The sequence below is a fragment of the Takifugu flavidus genome, chromosome 1 (assembly GCF_003711565.1).
Source record: "Takifugu flavidus isolate HTHZ2018 chromosome 1, ASM371156v2, whole genome shotgun sequence".
In the NCBI taxonomy this organism is placed as follows: Eukaryota; Metazoa; Chordata; class Actinopteri; order Tetraodontiformes; family Tetraodontidae; genus Takifugu; species Takifugu flavidus.
In genome coordinates, this window is record NC_079520.1 from 7,450,558 (window position 1) to 7,472,645 (window position 22,088).

A 22,088-nucleotide genomic window follows, 5' to 3' on the forward strand; every position below is an offset into this window, starting at 1 on the left:
AAATGTAGGTGGTAGCGCCAACAGACACTTGAGTCTAGCAGAAAATGCCAACAGTCATCAATCAAGAAAAGAACAGCTCTGCAAACTGCTGCTGCACCTCCGTTCTGCCCTCGAGTGCATAACTCTAAGAGTCAGCTTGACGAGAAGAATGGAAGTGTCTGAGAGGAGAAATAAAAAAGGGAGGGGGGGGGGGCGTTTCAGACCAGTTGTGCCACGGCAGGAGCTACTTTGTCTGAAGAGCTCAGAAAAACAACGCCTGGTTTAAGACCAAAACAAATTGGATTTGGCTGTAATGGGACGGGGTGGACAAAAGGACGGCGCATGAATGAGTGAGGGCTTGAGTGGCGGTGGCCTAAGAGATGCCTGGACTTGTATGAAACATAACTCAAGGTAATTTTAGTCGGGCATTTTGCATTTCAGTAAAGCCTGCATATGGACAGGTTAGTCGGTCATGACCCCAGCCACTGGGTTTTAAAATAACTGCTCATACACTTTCACTCCCTTTTCATTCATTTTTGCAGATATATAGACCTCATTATAACACTTCACCTCACGCCTGCTGGGTTGCAGCTGAGTCCGGAGCCGTGGGAACAGAATTTTGGATTTCTGCGATCGAGACAGCGAGTGGAGACTTTCTTACCGATCGAGGCAGACGTGGAAGGATGTAAGCCAAAGGTGAATCTCACCCAAACACGCTGTTACCGACACCGACAGTCAGGAGCAACACCTGGTGACGGAAATAATGAGAAACCAAACAACGAGGAGCCTCTGCTCCTCTTCATCAGTAACAACCGGCCAATGCGGTCAGAGCGTTGGGATACCTCCCTGATGTCCACCCTGGATGTTCCTTTGGACATATATCAGGGGACCTGGGCACCAGTGTCCTCCCACTGAAGGATTGGAGGACACTGGCTGAGGGAAAACTACTGGACCCAGATGATGAGAGATTATATCATCACAGGAGATAAAGTCACCGTATTTGCCTGCACACTCTTTTGAGTGAAACCTGACGCGCTCCCTCAGTAGATAAAAACCTTCTCCTGGCCTTTTGTTAGACTTTAGTAGTGAATAAAATCTCATTTACAGAAGAAAAGAGAGGCTGAAAAGCACCTGAGAGAGGTGCTTAACTTCCTGCTCAACAGTCAAGAGAACCACACGCAACACACCTTGTGGTTATTTCAGAGCTCCTGAAGCCATAAAAACACTTGTATTTGTTTCATTTATGGAGCATTAACTCAGTATAAAACATATAAGTATATACTAAAACATATCCTTCAAAATGATTTTATCTATTGCGTCTAATTTATAGTCCAGTTTTATAGGCAAACAATAATCAGAGTCCAGATGCTCCAGTCAGTTGATGATGTTATATGGCAGTTATAGCAAATATGGATTCAAATCACTATAAATTCTTATTACATCAACTAAAATTAACAGCTAGACTGAGGGAGGGAAGTTGTCAGTTTTAAAATTACTATTAAAAACTTTCATAAAATGCAACCAGGCTTGTTGTAGCGACAGCCCTGACCTCTGTTTAATTGGGAATTTAATTGGGGCTTTACAATAATTTCTACATGTCCAGACTCCCCAAAATTTGGAAGAGAAAACACAGTGAAAAAATTAAAAATACATATAAAAAAAGAAAACTAACCAGATAAAGAGTCGCATAAAATCAAAATGAACACGTCACTGTGTTTTTACAGCATGGTAAGCTGTGTCGCATTCATGAGGCTAAATGCTAATGCTAGCCAGGGACACTATTTAAATGCAGGAAAGAAACCCAGACCCATTAAAACATAGCAACAATTAACGAGAGTAATTTCACTGATGTTTGAATCTTCCAGAGCAGGAGGACACGAGGCATCTGGTCCCATTCTGTCTCTGAATGCCTCCTTGGATGTTTTCTGGGGGGCACAGGGTGTTAATGACTGTCTGGTTTGTGTTAACGGTGCAGTTTTATTGGAGCCTGGTGACACCGGCGCAGCGTCTGCTTGACGTAGCACATGTTTAATGCATTGTTTGGCTATAATAAGATTTGGGCTGGCATGGAAGTAGGTGAATCACTGTTCAAGGAATGAGGTGAAACGAATCAGGCCAATGTGGAGGAGAAACTGAGGAGAGAGCGATAAGGCGGTAATGATGAAAGCGGTGAGCTTTCATTTCATTTCAAGCTTCAACGTGTCAGAATGAATTTACAAAACAGCGTAAGGGGGCAGCCTGAATACGAACAATTTGAGCTCGGGTTGTGTTAGCGGTAAATGAGGGGGGGTGAAAACTTTGTCCATATACATTTATTCTCTCTGATGAATGCTCGATGCGGATTCTTCCGCCACATCTTCAGAGGAGCAGAGACTTTGTGAGCAAACAAACACTCCCTTCTGCAGGCTTCTCTGTTTTTATCAAGTGTAGGTATGAATGTCTGTCGCGCATATCAGAACGATGATTTATAATCTGACCTCGTACGAAATTGAGAGGAAATTAAAAGAAAACCTGAATACATTTACTTCTTCTGGTTGTCAGTATCTGTCTTTATTCTCACTGTCTAATCTACCAATTATATGAATCTTTGTAACTCATTTTTGTGTTTGTTTTCCGAAGATTTTTTGAAACTACATTAGCAGTAAGAACAAATAAAGCTATGATACAATACTGAATAACTGAATCATTCTATCTGATAATAAACATCTAGATGCATATTTTGTATCAATAAAAATGTCCTTTTTTGGGAATTTTCAATAAATAAGGACTAATAAATGCAACACAAAAATTAATTTAAACAAACAAAATCAAAATCATGATTATAAAACAAAGAGTGAGCTACATCACATGCACACAGTAATTCCTACAGCCTGTGAACGTCCCACGAGAGACCAGCCTCACCTCCAAACCCAGCAGACTAACCATTTATCTTCTGGTACTTATAAAGACACGAAACATCAGATAAAAGGAATCAACACCACAGACGACTGCTTTCTGTTCTGTGCATTTCTGCACTCTGCTCAGTTCAAACCTCCATGGAGATATTTTGTGCAACGGCTGGCCAAGGTGAGCTGCTGTGTCAGTTACATTTTTCAACCTCCCTTTTAGATTCAATTGCTAAAATTACAGCTTGTCAGGAGGAGATTCAAGAAGACAGATCACAGCTGTCATTCCCTCCAATAACACGGCTGGAATTATAAAAAAGTCCACTGTGGAGGGGTTTTCTTTTCAAGACCAAAAGAACAAAATTATTGATTTGCTTTTCTTTTGTAGAGAACACAATTAAAACATTAGCTCAGTGATGTTAGATCCACTAGTGCTGATCAATGTAGCTCAGCCACATGGAGCCCTTATTTTTCTGTGTGGACAGACTGCGTGCAGCACATTGGATCTAAAATCCCACCCGGAGCTTGACAGGGTTATGTTTTACTCTGTGTCGGTGCTGTTCTATGCAGGCGATCAGGGTGTGATCCTGAGGGGAGGTGGTTGTGTTTTTCCTGAAGAGCTGTCATGCAGCCGTCACTCTAAATGGGATTCAACCTCCCTTCTGTTACTGTCATTCTGGCACCCGAGCAGAGGCTGACCTCAGTTGGCCGTGGTTGGAGTTAACAGTCCTGCTGTCACAGTTTTTTTGTCTTTCTTTTTCTGATCTGCTGCTTCCAAACTAATGAGCAGGTCAGGACTCAATTCCAGCTCAGCTCTTGATCAGCTAGAAAAGGAAAAGACAATCGCAGGAAAGGTTGACAAATGGAATAATCAAAGGAACCAAGCAAGACTTCATAGCAGCAGCCCAGTGTAATGGATGAAATTCAAAATCAAAATCTTTCTTTAGGCGTTTCGTTGTAGAATATTTGCCCTAAATTACAAATAAATGGATTCAGATTGACCGAGCTAAGCTTCAGACAGTCTTGACCCATTCAGATGTAACGCAAGGTGCTAGGTGACAGGGAATGTTGCAGAAGAGTGTTGCCCTGGAAACAGGTTGGATTCACTTCTGAGGAGGGCAGAGTGTTGGAGGGTGGTGTCGGACAGATGGAAAGAGGAGCAGCCCAATACTAATGCACCTACCAGTGCTGGTATTATTAATAAAAGCCAACATTTTCGGTGTAAATAATCTTCCACTGATGAGTCAAACTGATGTCAGGGAAAAGAAAATGTTCCAGCAGCTTGTTTTTTTAAATTTTTTAAATTCTGATTTTCTTTTGCTACTGTCACTGCAGGGATATTACTTCAATAAATTCCAAGTGAAGTCAGTGAGCAAAAACCCTCCAGAGTCATTTATACTTTGATAACGGGAGGATGCAGCACGCCGAGCGGCTAATTCACCGTTCATGCAAGGCAACAGGGAAAGGGAGCGCGTGCCTTTGGGCATGGAAATCTGGTTAAATAAATAAATAAAATCCATCCTCTTAGTCTGATGGTGCGTCTTTGCTTACTGTCTTAAAACTAAAGTAAAGGGCACATTGGCATCAGGTACGGAGAGAAGTTTACCACCTAAATAAAGGATCCCAGTATTACTCCAACGGATGAATGAGGCGGTATGTGTTGCAACTCATCTGTTTAAAGAGAACATTTGATTTTTTTCTCACAGATTTTAATTTCAGATTAAAAAAAATTGTTTCTTTCGCTCTCAATTATAGGGAGTCTTACAGGAACCTCAAAAAGATATAAAGTTGGCTCGGGTTTCTCATGAAGCTGCTGCCGTCTGTGGTCCAGATGAAACAGACCATGTCACACGTGCAGCGTGAGCGACCCAGATTGTGCATCGCGACCACGCTACCTGTCAGCCGGGCGCCGGCCCCGACGTGTCCCTTCAGGATCAGGTGGCAGATTCAGAACACATGCCAGCAACGCGACCTTGTGCTTGAAGGGCCCACTCAGGTCCAGCGATGGGGGCACCAAGGCCATTAAGGCGAGTGTGAGTGAAAGAAGAATGCGACACCAGATGGTCGTGTTAATGTTCTTGGCGTGACATCATGGATCACTGTCCGTCTCTGCAGTGTTCTCTTTTGTCACTTTGACCGCGTCTTCCTCTTCAGACCAGCGGGATTATTCATTCTTCGGGACAGATGGTAGACTTGATCAGCCCCTGCCGAGTAACAGACTCCAAAAGTTTATCTAAAATATCATCTATGTACTGAATGTGGAGCTGAGGTACTGAAATAATTTGTAATACGAGTCCTTCCAGGGCTTCACCTGACTCTTTTGTGATTGACAGGACCCCAAAGTCCTGCTTTTGCAGACGAAGAAGTCTCTCATGTCACCAGACTCCCTGTATTCCAGATTCAGAACACTGGATTCAGTGCCTGGCTTTACCTGATACCAAGAGCCCAGCTCAGGTGGACAGCTCTGCAGTGATGTCATCATACTTATGCAACATCTGTCCAACAGGCTCAGCTGTGCAAATGCAAACCAGCCATAATCACTACAGATTTCAACTGGATTTCATTGGACTTCAATTGTGTTAGAAATAAAGGTTGCAGTTGACCTGCTCTTGTAGGGTCACTTCTGCAACAAATGTGCCTTCAAAAGAAAGAAGAAGAAAGTCATGACAGTGTTTCCTCTGCTGGAATGTGAATGACTTTCATATACATTTTCGAGTCCCACCATCACTCTTATTGACCTGCGGCTGGAGGAGCGCCGCGCCTGCCTCTACATACAATATCCGATTAGTAGTTAAGGAGACGGGCTGCAACGGGGGCGGGCAAAGACAGAACACGATCTATCATCTGACGAGGTTGTAGGGTTCAGGCAATGCTGGTGTTTTCCTCGATTCCCGCTTTTCTTTTCTTGACTGTCTCTAAATCTGCTCTTTAAAATGACACGGCAGAAGTTGAACTCGTCCCAACATCATGATTTAAAGCTAAATTAATGTTGTTTGAACACTGGTACAAATGTAAAAGACTTCATCTTGAATGTATACAACATTAGGTAAATTTACACAAAACAATGTCTTTAATAAACCATCTTAAGTTCAATCAGATGCTGTTCTGGCCAGCAAAGTATGTTTAAAAATTTGAATCTTTCTTAGGGTCTATAGTGTTTATAGAGTGGTTCAATTCAGAAAAACGGGAACACGTTAATCCCTCAAAAACTTAAAACATAATCACTTCCACCTCTAATAGTATGCACAATAATGAAGATGCAATCTGAATTAGTCTTTGGACTTTCATGTTGGATGGAAAGTGGTGGTTTCCATAGTGGCACAAATGATTGCAAAATATTCAGGATTTAAAGGCATATAATTAGTTCCACCGAGTAATGCGAACTCCCACTAATGTTTAAGATTCTGAACATATCTGCGAGACCACAGCGTAGCTATTCATCTTCTCTTCTACGCTCTTAAAGCCCCACGTCCTAAAATACAATAATTATAGTAACAACATAGAGACTCATGCATGATCGTCTGATTATCGATTCATCATAGTAGATGCATGAAAACGTGACATGACTGCGGCGGAATGAGCACCATGCGCCAGCACCATGCGCTCAGCTTACATCGCTAAGACGGAGAAGCTACTTTTCCATTTCCTTACCTAAACAGAGATGAGTAAGTGACCCTGTTGACTAAAGCGAGCGTCTGCTTGTGTTCCACTGTAGGCAACACGGGCTGCTTGGTTTCCAGTGGGGGGAAATGAGCAAAGACAGCCTACGGTTGTTTGCACAGCAACGGTGGAAACGTGTGGCATCTTTCCAGTAAACAGCCGCTCTGGATTTGATGTGTTGCCCACCACACGAGCCTTGAAATTTGTACCGCTCTTGTTTCTAAGTGAATGCGGCCCCGTGCTCATAAATTTCTCTCAGATAAGACAAACTAGTGACTGTGATATTACTGACTGATATGAGCGCTCACATTTGGATGTAGTGAAGCGAACGCTGCCTGGAAACCTGTTTGAAGCCCCGGCTGATTCTCACTTTTACATGAAGCATCTAAACATGCGACCCATTTTTTTAGGCTGAAGCCGTAATTGCTCAAGTGGCCTGTGAACTTGGCCATCTGCAGGGAGATAAGAAAAGAAACAAAAAAACCCTACGAATGAAAAAAAACATCAGATTCGGAACATTATACCATCTTCTTTTGGGCACGGCGTAATGAACTGTAATGAAGAAATGATAATAATGATGATAGAGATAATTAGTGGGATAATAAAAGGGCAATCACAGGATGCCATAATGGGGACATTAACTGTGATCTATGATTGATCTTTTGCAAGGCTGGAAGTGTGGAAAGTGAAGAGAGATGTACGGAGTGTGTGTCCGGGTGTGTTTGTTGAGGGACAGTCTCATGAATACGGTGCCGTTTGCCTTTCAGGTAATGGAGCCATTAGCTTTAATTCTTTAAAGGAATATCTGTTGCTTTCCATCTGGACAGGAGAGAGGGGAAATACGCGATTCACGCCCCGCAGCCTCGTTACTGATGACATTGGCAATTAAAATGTTTTCATGGCACATTCACAAAATGTTTTCATGGCACATTCTGACCCAGTGAGTGGTGACAGAGTTGGGTGGTGTCCTGAAACACCACTCAACTTCAAAATCAAAACACATTTATGCCGAAATTTAGTACTTCTGAGGACAGGAAGGCCTTTGTCCCAAGTCAGAGAGACGCCCTGAAATCCCTCCTGTCCTTTCATCAGCTGTCCCTCCAGTTACTTTATTCCCATTTGTCCACCTAATTGATTACTAAATGCACTTCCATGAATACGCACATCTGTCCTGTGGGTCCAAGAGGAGCCTTTCAGCTATTCTGAGCATGTTTATGTGAGTGAAATGAGATTTTTGTGATCCAGTTATATCCAGTTCAGGCTGATCTGCAACCTGAATTTCAAAATAAAGTGTTGCTTTTTTAGCACCACCTGATGATGAACTTTCATTCCATCACCACAACACCCTGAAGTGCTCATGCATGTGTAGTCAAAGTGACGGGAATGGCAGGAAAGCGTGTGTGTGTGTGTGTGTGTGTGTGATGGTATCTCATCTCCAAACCCATGCATAGTTTTGAAAACAGTTGTGATTGTAATCGATGATATGTGAATAAATATGATGACCTCTTAGATATGCAGATGAAAAATGTTGGAATTTCAGGATTCCAAAACATTACAAGTCCTATTTAAGGGGTGAAGGAAAAAAAGGAGCAGATGGAGTGAGTCTGCATGCATACGCAGAGAAACTTAACCTGCCCTCAGACGGCTACGTGAGTTCACAGCTGTGAAGTATTTCATTGTTTACTGCACTGAACCAGAACGCTGAGAGGCTGCCATCATTAATAGGTTGAATGGTTGGTTGTACTTGACTTTGATTGCCCCCCCCATCCTAACTTTGCTGAATGTCTGCATTATTACTGCGGCGACATTATTTCCTTCAACACAACTATAGGCTGAGTACATGAACACAATTTGAGGATGTGTCTTTGGTAAAACATGCATTAGTCAAGTCATGCTTCCAGAATCAGGACAGTTTCAATTACAAAAACAAGAAGCTATGAAAGTTTCTGTCACATAAACCACATCATAAACAATCTTTATTACAAATGAGAGCATTACAAATTAATGAAGTTATTACATCCTTACAATGGCTTTGCCATTACTAAAAACAAATAACCGAATCCTAATTAACTGATTGTGTGGATTTGCACTATCAGGGGAAATCTGTACTGACAAACCTACAGAGAACACGTGTTACTGCATCTTTACCACAGCTGTGGTCAGAAGATGGAAAACAACCCAAGATTGTTGAGAAGAGAGAGGGCTTACTCGCCTATTCAAAAAAGCTCCCAGCAGATACAGAAGGATAGGAAACTCTAAAATTATTTATCAAGCAACACCAGCTCTGGCCTCCCTGGACTGGATTCCAGTCTGCTTTAGGATGAATTTTAACATTTAGATATGTGTTTTTTTTTTTAAGTATTTATTAAATCTTTAACTTTCTTTAATGGTTTTTATTAAGTCCTTAATTTGATCTGTTGTGGTCTGTCTGTCTGGTTGTTTCTAAATGTGGTTTTTAAATGAAAACAGTCAGGGGAACTGTCCTCTCCATCCCTGTTGCAACAACAGCATGAAGTTTTCCCTCTTCACTGTCTGTGAGTCACTCAGATCACGCTGTGGTTACCACAGAAACGGTGACCTGGTGGAAGAAAACCTGAATATGGTGGCCAAAATGTTCTTTTCCTTCTCTCTTTTCTCTGTCTGGGGAATTTTATGAAGCAACCAAGTGAGAAATGTTGCAAGTGTCCAAGAGTTGTTCTAATCAGATAGCTGAGACAAGTCGGCTCCCTTGTTTAACACCAAAGAGCATCAGATTAAGTCTGAACTTCAGCTGAGAGACCCCCCCCCATCGCCACCACCACCAGTATCTCCAACAGGAAGTTGAGCTGTGTTATCTGATGGCCAGTCTGAGCTTGAAGTGCCGATAAATTTGACTCTGTGTCACAGCCACGTTATTTAACATTAAAAAAACACCATTGATTTCCACATGTAAAGCTGTCCTCTGAAGTCATTACAGAGAATAAAACTGTTGTCATTTTGGGCCCCATATGTAATCACACATTTAATGATGTAGCACGCTGCGCTACGCTGTTTTATTTTGAATGCTGCTACTCGACTGCAGGCAAAGCAGAAACACACATCAAACAACACCTCAAGGTTTCCTGTAAGTGATACAATACGTTTGCTTTTCCTTCATACATTTAATTTTTTAATTTATAACCAGTAACAATTCCGAGAATCCATGAGGTTACCGTTGTTCCTCAACAGTAACATCACATTTCTTGAGCAAAATATGCGTATTATTGATGTAATCGCATTGATTTCCCTGCAGGCTTTATTTGCCCTGAGCTACATCTTATGGTGGTTTAACATGTTGAATCTTTCAGTCCTGGAGTCTCCAGTCAGGAAAAGCTGTACACTTCTAAAAGTGTACAGGATGTTACAAAGTCTAAAACGACAATCGGCAGCAACATTTGCCATCTTTTATTCTTGCAGCTGGTAACAACATGAGGATAACTGCATAATGTTCAGAGCAGCAAAAGACACAGCGAGATGAGCGCTGGTGCTTCCTGCATGGTGAGGAGCAGCAAACAAGTGAATACTAAAGTAAAGAGAGAGAAAGACCCCTGGGGGTAAGAGGGTGTCATGTATGCACTGTCTTGTTTACATAGAGATATCGCCCTGAGATGTACACCCATCCATGCACGCGCACGCACACACACACACACACACACACACACACAGGCACGCACTCACGCACACTCGCAGGCACACACTCATGCACAAGACACTAGCTTTAAGATATTATTAAAAACACCCAAACAAACACAAGCTGTCAAATTGTTAAAGGCTAATATCAAAGGAGATGTTGCCTGGTAATCCAGAGACATCTGCTCGAGTTATTTTCAAACTTCCTAAAAGGTGGAATCTGAGGGGAGAGACCAACGACACATCTGCAGTTAGTCCAAATAGTTGTGTTTGTCGTGCAATGTCAAGGTGATACGTGCAAGTTTATTTGGAAAAGATGTGATACCAAATTCTTTCAGGTAAAGTTTCATTCAATACTCGTGACTATTCTGGGTTGCTTTAGTGATGGACAACAGAACCCTTCAGCCAAACGAATGCTATCCTGTTGCACGCCTAAACCAAAAATGTCAGTTGCTCCCTAATCTAACCTCTGTTTGACCCTGGAGATTGGACACTGCTGAGGGTCATTATAGGTCACCAGATCTCTCCTTTTTCCTGACACCACAGTGCCTAAAACTGTGTAAAACATCAGCTTTTCTATCACCTGCGGCTCCCCTTTGACCACCACTGTCCCCCACAGACACCAAACAACTTTTTGTTCTCATCATATGTGGATTAAAGACCTGCTGTCGCTCAGAACTGGTCCCTCCCTCTCAGCGAGGCTGCAAGATGTCACAAGGATCCTAGCGAGTCATTGCACTGGTTCAAAAAATATCAAAAGAGGTTCTATTATGAATCAAAAGCCAGTTAAGCACAGGAACTGTGAGTTGCAGTGCTGCTTAAAGCATTTAATTGAAGATCCTTTGAATCATTTATTTTTTCTAGCTGGTGCAGCAGTCATTTATTGAAGCGCATGGAATGTGAAATTGATTAAACCTGAGTAAAACTGGTCTAAACGATCTGGAGTCAAACACTTGATATCATACATGTGCCACAACAGAAGGCTCTCAAAACGGGCTGACATGCTGAGGAGAATATGATTTAATAGGGGCACATAGGAAGATTAAACAGGATAAGGAATATATACCCTTCTGTGGCAAGGGCCCCCTGCATGTGCAGGCACTTTAATGAATCCACTCATTAGTATGACGCTGGAGGTGGACGACTCCATTAATAATCTATGAGTGTGATGGTGGCCATGACAGAGAGGGAGGGCCACAGGGACGCTGCCTGTGTTTGGAGCCCTGTCATTTGCAGGAGCCTGCAGAGCCCTGGAAGAGCTGCGGTGAACTGATGTGCAGAGGCACGATGAAGAGGCTGCATTAACCCACAGGAGCGACGTTTGACTGGGGCTGGGGCTAAATTATAATGAGCGCTGTGGATGGGGTCTGTGGTCCAATTTACTGCTGCCGTTGAGGTAAAGTAATGTGTCGGTTTTACACTTTTGTTCATGGCAACAATGTGAAGGAGGAACATTTCCCCTGAGACTAGAAACGTGCATGAGACCTATATAATAAACATAATACATCTCAATATCTACCCCTTATGATTAATACATACCCACATGTTGACAACTGATCACAGCAGGCGGGGATTTATGACTGTGCAGCAGCCAATCAGCAGCCATTTTCCCCCTACTGAGTAATTTCTGTGATTAATTTCATACGGTGAATGTATTTGCGTTACACAGCATGGGTTGACATCATGATGAGATTTTATATATATACTGTATATATATAATTGCAGTTGAGCCCTATCGATCAATTGATGGTTAAATATCTTCCCTGTGGGGGAGTACAACCAACCTCGGATTTTGCCAACGACGGCAGCTGAAATATTTGTCAGTGATATTGATATTGAGCCTGGGACTGCAGCACTTGTGGATTTATGAGCTTTGAAGTTGACATCAAGGATACTCAAACACAAATGTGAAGAGCACCATTTACGCATAATGTGGGTGAAAAACAGTAAGAGGTCACTGCCGGGCGTGCGGGACACCGGCGCATTGTTGTTTTCACATCAAAGTATGAAAGCTTGAGCAGGTCGCTAATATCCACCCAATGAGCTGTGAGGACCAGTAAACAATAAGGACAGTAAGTGGTGGTTTCCCTGGACTGATGGTCACATTATAGATTCTTCAAAGAGCCTGTAAGTGCCTGGCATCCGTCTGGCAGTGTCAGTGATCCGGCTCTCCTGGTGGCTGGCCAGTGCTAGCCTCGCACTGGAATGTCCCCACATTTGGGGAGACCTGTCCTGTTTTTCTATCTGTCCCTCTTCCAACAGTGCATAATGTAACTGCTGAGACAAGGCAGCAACACAACTCAGCAACACAACTCACAAATCTCTGGGCAATTGGACAAAGACAATATTGCAGCAACATCCCTGAGACAAAAACAGCCTTTTCAGAATTCTGTCAGTCTGTAAACACCAGACCAAATAGTCAGTTAGCAAATCAACTAAGCAGTGACCTTCTCTCCCAGTCTTACCTTGGCAATCTGGACACACCAGTTGAGCAACAGTTGGGACCCAATGTTGTCCTTGTGCTCGTGGACGTAGTCGAGCAGGCACCCGTGAGGCATCAGCTGCGTGACCAGCTGGATGGTGGGACTCAAGCAGACACCCAGCAGGCGGACCAAGTGGGGGTGCTCCATGCTAGCCATGATGAGGGCCTCCTGTTGAGACCCAAGAACATTTAAACTGCATTGGGGACCGATTATGGCTTTGAAAAGATGAAATACAGTGCTTTATGGAAAAACATTGAAAGAATATTTCTAGTTTTTCAAATACCAGCCTAGGTAGCTTATTGAGAAGGTAGCGGGATGCTTAAGTAGGTTGTATTGTGTTTCCAATGAAAAGACACATTTCAGATGTTCCAACAACTCTAAAACCTAATTGTGTGAACTGAAAACTGAAGATCATTTCTCTGTAAGGATGGCATTTCTCACAAAGTGAGCAGTGATGTTACACAGGAAGCACTGAAAAGCCTCAAAGACCGGGGCTGTCTGAATTATTCCTAACAGCTAAAAATGATCATAATTCACCAGCGTGTGTCTTTGTGTTGCTTCATTAGAGCAACAGCGGATGAAAACATCTGGATTCATCATTCTGGATGTTCCACAGTCGCCACCCGTTATGAACGATCCATCAAACACGCATGTGCACCGAGTGAGAACACTGATTGTGGGTTAGCTTGATACATCCAGATGTACGGTATGGGGGGAGGGGCTCCACCTAATACGAAAACTCCGGTCAGAGCAGGATTTTCACATGCATCACAAGACATGAGTCATTTCTGGGGCACTTTTTTTTGTATTTCTTCTTAAATTATCTAGACGTGTCTTACCTAATTACATCAGAATATAAATCTGTAGAACTTTTAGAAACTGCCTTGTCAGAGGGAGAAATACTTGATAAATACACTAATTTCGAAGCACGAATCTATCAAAATGGGGCAGTATTAACATTTTTCTCAAGGTCGCCCCTGCAGAAATGATTATGGGGTAATTCATGAAGTGATAAGTAAAGTGCTATTAAAATGGAGCTATAATGTGAAATCCATCCACGTGTAGCTTTGCAACACACTTAAAAAGTGACGAGCGTGACCTTTCTGTCCCGAACTGCATGCCTGCATTTATCAGACTGAAGTCGCATTAATACGCCAAAAAGGAGGGTTTGAGCATAAACCCAAAGAATTAATGCAAATCCAATCCTGAGCACGCTCACCCCGATTCATTTATCATATAACCCCACAAGTCAAAGGTTAACACATCAGTATATGTTTGTTTGCGAGGCGCTAGGATCAAGCCTTAGATTCAACTCTGCTCGCTTCATTTGTGTTCTGTGGCCTGTTTCAAACTCATTACAGAGAAAACTATTAATGAAGAAATATCAGAAGACAATCTTTTCCCCAAACTCAGGGGAACCAGGCAGGTTCATAATCATCAGTGTTGCTAAATGTTAATTTCAAGGACGTAACACAAGGACTCATCCTATTTTGGCTTTGATTGTGATTCCTGCGTTCAGAAGACGGTGAAACATGTAGCTGGTGTTTAGCTGCTAATGAATAAACAAATGTGCACATGGACGTACATTTAGGTCTTATTAAATATTATCGTCTTCTGTGCAGATACTGGGATCCAGGTCAAACCTGGTTCCATCTATGGTAAAACAATAGTTGGACTTTTTCCAGTAATTTGCTGAAGTGAGTGGAGGCATCTGTTCTATGACTAAATGATTCAATAAAATCGTAATTTCTAGAGGCATCTTAAATGTGGTCTGCGGTCTTTAGAGACCTCTTTCTTGACTTCTGGCAGCTGCCTGTAAACACCTTCCAGTGTCGCGCGGCATGACGGAGACTGTCAAGTTAATTGCTCCTTAAAATTAATATTTTGTGTTTTCATTTCATTGATATAACCCAGCGTTGGTGGCCTGGAGGGACAAATAAAATCAGTAGACACATGCAACATTTGGCTACACACACACACACACACACACACACACACACACACACACACACACACACACGAGGACAATCAATTCTCTATGACATTATTTAAACAGCGAGTGGCAACCTGGTGGGGCCAAGAGGTAGAAGGTCACCAGTAAGAATTCCCAGTCTAGCTGTGAAAACACAGCAATATAAAGCATAGAAATGCCACTCTTCTCTCACATTAATGTTCCCCAGAGCCCAAGACGAGCCCCCGGCTGCTCCACAATCAATCAATATTGGCACGACTGAAGTTCATAAACATGAAGGCTATTCCAGGAAAATACATCTACGGCCATGTAGCACCGACTTATGTGCTTTATATGTTTAATTAATAGCAGCTATTGTAGGAATCCTTTGCCTGGTAAGCTTCAGTAATCCGTTGTAATCATCTATGCCTATTTTGCCTTCACGGAGGCGAGTCACCTGTTTTGTCCACCAATCTGTCATCTTACCAGCGCTGGTTTGGGGCTCTCATGTTGTCAGAAAACCCCTCAGAGTCCATTTGAGTCAAACACAGGAAAGGTTGTAAGATATTCGTTTCAAAGTCCCAACACCAGCGAGTCAAAACGCTCCCTTGTAGGGCGTCATGGAGTATGCAAAACAGGAGTGCAATTGGGTCACTTTCACTGGGAGTGTATGTGTGCGTGTCTGCGCGTGTTGATGGGGGTTATTTCATCTGCGTTGCATCATCACAGGGTAATAATTTAAATTTTTCACTTCTCCTTTTGAAATGAAATCAGCTGTGAATGTTTTATAAATGGGGTCTTCCGCACTGTGCCGGGAGCCTCTTACACGATGTGTGTGTGTGTGTGTGTGTGTGTGGTGTGTGTGTGTGTGGTGTGTGTGTGTGTGTGTGTGTGCGCACTGTAGGCTTCCTGGGGACCCTCCCTCTTGCTATGAACTAGTCCAAATTATGACTTTTGAGCTTCCGTTGAAACAGAAAAGGTTTTTTGTTGTTTTCGTCTTCCTCCAGGGTTTATTCCAACATGTTCCAGCAGCCTGCCCTCATATCTGGGCCGAGCCAGCAGAACATCCACATCATCATTTTTTTCCGGGATACTTACATCCATGAACTCCACGTTAGCCTTGGGTCCCGTTGCTTCATTTAATATTTTAACGGCTACAGGAATCTTCACCTTCTCCCCTTCTGGGACCCAAATCCCCTAAAGAAACACACAAACAGATGTGTTATTAAATGTGTTATTAAAAAATCCTTTTTTGGGGGATAAAAGACCGACTTCTCAAAGACTCAGTGTCTTTGAGTCATTGCAATCATTCCGAAGGGCATAATTTCAGACTGCATTCCAGTAATTGACTGACGACCATATTTTCGAAGCATTAAATAAAGCACCGCTTGACATTTTCAATGATTTTATTTCATAACTTTGCCGAACCTTTCTCACCATTCCGTGGCTACATCAACCCACCATTCGTCACGCAACAGCGTCACTGACTGCACTAAAGCAAAGTCACATCTGCTGCGGACCCCCAAAACACAGCACAACCACGACTTACATCTATAAACAACAACACAAAAGTTGTGTCATTCCTTAAAACGACTTTGCAAAACAATCCAAAATAGTTTGTATGTTAAGTTTATTACTCTATTTTCCTCATAAGCAGCAGCTGTTTCCCATTCTGGTGTATTTATGCATAAATGAATCCTTGAATGTTAATAAAACAACATCTCCTCTATGCTCCTTTTTTAATTGATAAGGAAACTAATGCACCACTTTTAAATTCTCCTGTGATCGACGCACTTGACTGGTAATTTCGCCTGTTCTGTGATGAGTTGTTTTTGCCATCTTTCCTTGGTGGCTAAACTTTCCTCAGTAGCGTGAAGTGTGGAAGAAAAGCGGATGAGAGGAAGCAGCCTTAAGCACTTTCCAGGTCTCTCCTGGAGTAGGATGACCTGAGAGATTCGGAGTGGACTCAATATCCTGCGATGTCTCTACTTAAAGATGCCCCAGAGAAATTTTGCAAGGAGTTCTTTTGAACGAGGACACAAGTTCTTCTTCTGTCAAACCCCTGACCCCAACAATTTTAAATTTAAATGGATCCCCGAATAGAAAACTGACAAGTTCACTGACCAAAAAAAAGGCATTTTTAATCCCAACGCTGCTATTCTCCATCCCTCCTTGAACCAATAATCACACTGGTGATGACCTCTCTTTTAAGTGCAACCTCAGGGGTCCTGGTGTCATCTATTTCTTATTCTTTTCATCCCATGCCTCCAGCTTTGTGTCTCATTTCCTCTCTTTAATGATCTCGCAGTCTTTTGCTTCTGTCTTCCTTTTATCTGATCTCAAAATGGGAAATCTGACCTTAAATTTTAGAAGAAGAAGATTTGTGTGTCTGGGGTACAAAATATCATTATGGTCCAATGCTCCTGTGCTGTTTTACCTTGTAAACAGTCCCAAACGCCCCGGAGCCGAGGACTTTAACCCTTTTCAGTTCTGTTTCTTTCAGGATGCGCAGCTGTGCTTGGTTTGGTGCTGTTCCGCTGGGCGTGAGAGGCTCCACGAGCTGAAAACACATCCAGACAATGAGGATCATTCACGTTCAACACAACCTCGTGCTTGTAGGGACAGTAAAGGACTGCATCCCTCCAGCCATCAACTGAGGATCATGGGAAACACAGGATGTTCATAAGTGCAGATGAATTTTAAAATTCATTTTCTTAAGGAGAGACAGAAAATAAACACTGACTATTGCGGTCTTTGCTGTTTGAGATTATCAAATGCAAAATTCATTAGCTGAACAAAGTGGACAAAGGATATAGAAGGAGAAGGAGCGAGATGGAAAGAGAGAGGGGGCAGGCAAATAATTGTGGAGCGTGAACGGCTGTTGACATTTTTCTGTCTCATTACTGTGCGAGTGGAAAAGGGAACAGATTTAATAGCCAGAGAGGGATAAAACTATGAGGGAAGATGTGGAGTGCGAGAGTGGACTGCAGGAAAAAAACAATGAGGAGGAGAGCCGCAGAATTACCATGTAGATGCTAAAGAGAGGGAGCAATATGAGGGGAATTAGGGAAGGAGTGGAAGATTAGAGGAGGGAGCAGAGAGGGGAAAATGGAGGGTGTAAATCAGTCTGGCTGTGGTTGGCAGATTTGGTCCCTCTGGCTCGCATTTACCGCTTGATTTAAAAAAAAAAAAGGAATAACCCTCCTTCATTTTAATCGGAATAACCAAACAGCTTTTTCAGGGCGAAAACAAGAAGGGAGAGCCTCGATACACGCGTGAGACAGCTGACACACGTGTCTCACGGCTCACACGTCCCCTGATGCTGGGAGCTGTCCACCAGCCGTGGTGCTGAAGACACACAGAAGCTGGGAGCTGTCCAGCGGCTAATGCAACAAACAGCCACTGAAAGGCAACCGGAGAGGAGCTGATCACGCGCTCTACTACATTAAAATGTGTGTAAGAAACCAGAAATAGAGGTGATTGGAGAGTGTTGCAGTGCATCATGGCTACAGAAAAATATGAAGTGCAACAATGAGCCAAATCAGAGCTATTTTGTCATTAGAGACACCATCAGCTGGCACTTCACTGACACTTGTGGGCTGAAAAGTGATGAAACCGTGCATCGAGGCCTGGTTCTCAATGTAGACACATGTCATCTAATGCACAAATGTGTTGGATAAGGTGCTCTTTTTATATAATCAAAAAAAGAAGAGTGCTTTCTCCTCGCTCTAATGGCACGTTCTCTCCCCTCAGCCCAGGCCACCCCTCCCACATGCAATGGCAACACCTGAGCCTCTGACAGGAAGGTTCACTCTACGCTCTCCATTTTTCAGTCTTCTTTTATTTAATCTTAGATGTGGATGCACATCGGCAAAGTGGGAATAACCCCGATGCCCTGTTCTTGTCAACCATTCACAGTCTTCTGGTGGCAGATTTTCACTTCTGGTACACATCTGCCATCTAACGTGGATGAGAAAAGACTTTTTGGTTGAAGAGAGGGATGGAGGAGTGGCTAATGTTGGTCTACCTATGGAAAACGAGCTACAGTGTAGAAAAACTAATTTTCATCAACATGAAAATAGCTCGCAGGGCATCGCTGGCTGGAGCTCCACTGCTCACCTCTGTCTCCAGGAAGCGGCGGAGTGCTCTCTTCTTCTTGATGTTCTTGCGTCGCACTGACACGGCTACACTCAGAACCAAGATCACAACCATGAAGAGGACACCAATCACTCCTGCAGCAATCAGAGGGGTTCTGGAGAAACAAAAGGAGAGCGGGGGGAGAGGGAGCAGTTGTACAGTAAGTCAGAAGGGGAGTCATTAAAAATCAGTAAAAACACACAGAGCTCCAAATGGGTGCTGTGAGTGTAGTTACTCACTTCTGGTTTCTCAAATTCAGCGACAGAACGTGCACATGCTAATCATTGACCTCATTTATATAAAGACTGTTGCCAGCTGCCCAGCTCCTCAGACTCCTCACCCCCTTTTTGGGGGTTTCATTGATGTGATCAAACTGACTTGAAATGGTTCTGATACGCCAACATATACAGGACACCTTTCATGATCTGCTGATGTCAGCATTCTGCCCAGAGCGGGAGAACATCTGCACGCCTGTAATATGAAAGGAGCTGATCGCTTGGATGGGTTTGTGCGGAGTTCAGACGTGTTATTGTGGCCATCAGAGACAATGACCACTGGAGAGAGCTGACTAATTAAGTCTGAACTGTGCTGAAACTCTACATCATGTTCGCCGTGGTTAGAATCGATGGTTCGGACACGAGGGAGATGCCGGAGCATGGATAACTGGATGGTCAACGTGGGATGATCAAAAAGCCCCTGGAGATGTAGATGAAGCTGCGAAACATATTTAGAAAGTATTCTTACAGCCTCGGCCAAGCAGCACAAAAGGCCGACCCAGTCGACAGCTTTCATGTGACTGACACTGGCATTGACCTTTGACCCCTGCAGCACGTCGCATGTATTGTATATTCAAGACATACATGCATTGACGAGGTCTCTGATTCATCGCAAGTCCCAGCAGCATTCGAAACCTATATAAAACCTACGCTTCTAAAGATCGCGTTGCCTTAGGTGAAGGCCAGCGATATGAGGGAACACATTCATTTCCATGGTTTTACATCACTGAAGGACTTGCAAGCTGAAAATGCTACGCAGAACCAATTTCAAGCAAGGGGGGAACAAGACGTCAGTACGGATGATGACTTGAATGGTGACGATAACATCAAATTAGAGCCTGCTAGATGAGGTACTGCGTGCTAGTTTTATCAGATTAATGTATTACATAAGTGACAGGAAGTGATTAATCCGTCTTGATCAGATAGGCACACAATCCATAAGAATGAACCATGTTAATACCAGGCAAAACCGTGGCCTTCGGAGGCTTAGTGTAATCATGTGTTCCTGATAATCCACTTTCGGTGGTGCTCCAACACCTTTAACAGGTAACAGATTAAGCAGCGGGCCTACAGAGCTCCTTCTGCGCAGGGAGTCAGCCTGGTGTCTCCTGCTGCATCCTGGCCAGAGGTGCTACAGATGTGATAAGGGCTGATCCGTGCATGGGTCAGCAGATAGCTACATCATCCCCGCTCACAGTTCCACTCCAGCCTCAGTATCTTACGGTGTAACGGCAGTTATGATGTTTCAACAGAGGGAACGGGATGATCAGGAAATGCTAATGGATGGAACTTTTCCGACCAGTTTTAACTTTTACTTTAGCCAAGCAGTCTGATCTGCCTTTGTGCCCATCGGCCAGGCCTCACTCTCTCTTTTTCTATTCACAATATCGGAGCGCTGCAGTAAGCCACGCCCCCTCACTCCAATTATCATAGCTCTTTGTAGAGCCCATCCACCCCCACCCTCTTCTATCCTTCTGTGCTTTTTAGAACGATCTTTTAGGCTTTTAGAGTAGCCATTATTCAAAGAGTCACTGTAGCATTGTGTGTGTGTGTGTGTGTGTGTGTGTGTGTGCACATGGTGAGGGTTTTTTTGTTACCTGTCCATCAAGCCAATGCAGTCCTGCAGTCTTGGTCCAATGCACCTGGGCACACAAATGCAAAGTTAAAGATTTACAACAGTGACTTTAGTGAATCAACTCTGTGTCAAATGGTCGATAGAGGAACCATTTTATGTCCAGAAGATTTATTTCCCTTAGTTTAAGCCCGGTATTTGATGTTGACTGAACTTATATAGACAAAACCCAAAAAACAAGGAACCATTTGCAAACTGACACAATTCACACATCCACCTTTAGAAAACAGAATCAAACTGTGTTCTGAGCTGTTTAAAAAAAAGGTTTGACTTGATTTGACCTTCTGCTTTATTTGGTTTCCTATTTAATAAGAACTTTATTCATTTTTCTTCAAAGCTCAACTCGAAGTGTTTCATTTCTTCAATCTTCAGTGTGAGAGACGGCTCCTTCTTCATTTTACCACTGTTGATTTGTTATAAATCACCCCTGAGAAAACAGCCCTTGTTGCATCCTGTGCCAAAAACGCAGACACATTTGGTGGTTGCAAAACTCGCCGGCCGCACGGAAGCAGCCGATATGGAGGAAGGACCCTTCCTCCCTTCCTCCCTGCGTGTCTCCTGTCTCTCAGAGCTGCTTATGAAGCCATACCAGTGACAGTGTCAGCCTGCTGTTTTCCATCTACAGCTACATTGTTCTGCTTCAGTGAGCTGCCGGCTGTCACTCAAGAGAGGGGAAATAACACACACGGACGTGACATAAACTCTCCACGGAGTTAAATATAAAATAATGTCAATCCAGCCCTTGTTGAATATTACATAAAGAGATCAGTGGCTCCTGAGGAAAGGAGAGCAGAGAAGGCTCTTCCCTGACCCCCGTTTTCACTCTCCTCACTGTCACTTTCTGCTCTTCCTTTTTCCTGCGACATGTGCGGGTTTGTCACATACGAATGGTCGAGTTGAATATTCAGGGCTCCTTTAGAGGCGCCACCAAGGCTGAACTGGAAACTTCAGCAGAAGCTTCTCCTAATAACCACGAGGAAGCTGGCTGCCTGCGACTGCCTCTCCCCTGCTCGGTGATAAAACAGTCATCCTGATGGTACATTAGGACCAGACAGTAAAACTTTATTTGCTTCATCTGCGTGTGGTTCAGGCAGGTTGACCTCAGCTGACCACTAGACCTTGCTGGGACTCACTCACTCACTCACCCTTGTGTGCAGTTGGCGTGGCAGGGATGACATTCATTGTTGGCCTCTGCATACTTGAAGATGAAGCTGTTGGCGCCCTGAAGGCCATCGGGACACTTCTCCACACAGTTGGGACCATCCTTGAAATGCAGGCATTTCTCACAATGCTCTGGTCCCTATGAAGAGGAGGAGCAGGACGACGGTAAAGCCACGGCTCGTGCACGCATCAGCCATTAAAGTGGAAAAATAATTACCTCTGCGAAAGGCAGACACACGTTATTAAATGACAACTTCACGAGTCGTGATGTGCACG

General features: G+C 43.4%; 1 protein-coding gene across 3 annotated transcripts in view; it reads right to left on the reverse strand.

Annotated features, from left to right (window-relative positions):
* The window catches only part of LOC130524037 (receptor tyrosine-protein kinase erbB-4-like), a 173,900-nt gene that overhangs the window by 13,073 nt on the left and 138,739 nt on the right, over window positions 1-22,088 (reverse strand). For all 3 annotated transcript variants that reach the window (XM_057029746.1, XM_057029737.1, XM_057029755.1), the window contains 6 exons: window positions 21,797-21,951; window positions 20,617-20,661; window positions 18,726-18,858; window positions 17,044-17,166; window positions 15,705-15,803; window positions 12,638-12,823 (listed from right to left, as the gene is read on the reverse strand). In XM_057029746.1, the coding sequence (XP_056885726.1) occupies window positions 12,638-12,823; window positions 15,705-15,803; window positions 17,044-17,166; window positions 18,726-18,858; window positions 20,617-20,661; window positions 21,797-21,951 (741 nt within the window). The remainder of the gene's footprint in view (window positions 1-12,637; window positions 12,824-15,704; window positions 15,804-17,043; window positions 17,167-18,725; window positions 18,859-20,616; window positions 20,662-21,796; window positions 21,952-22,088) is intronic.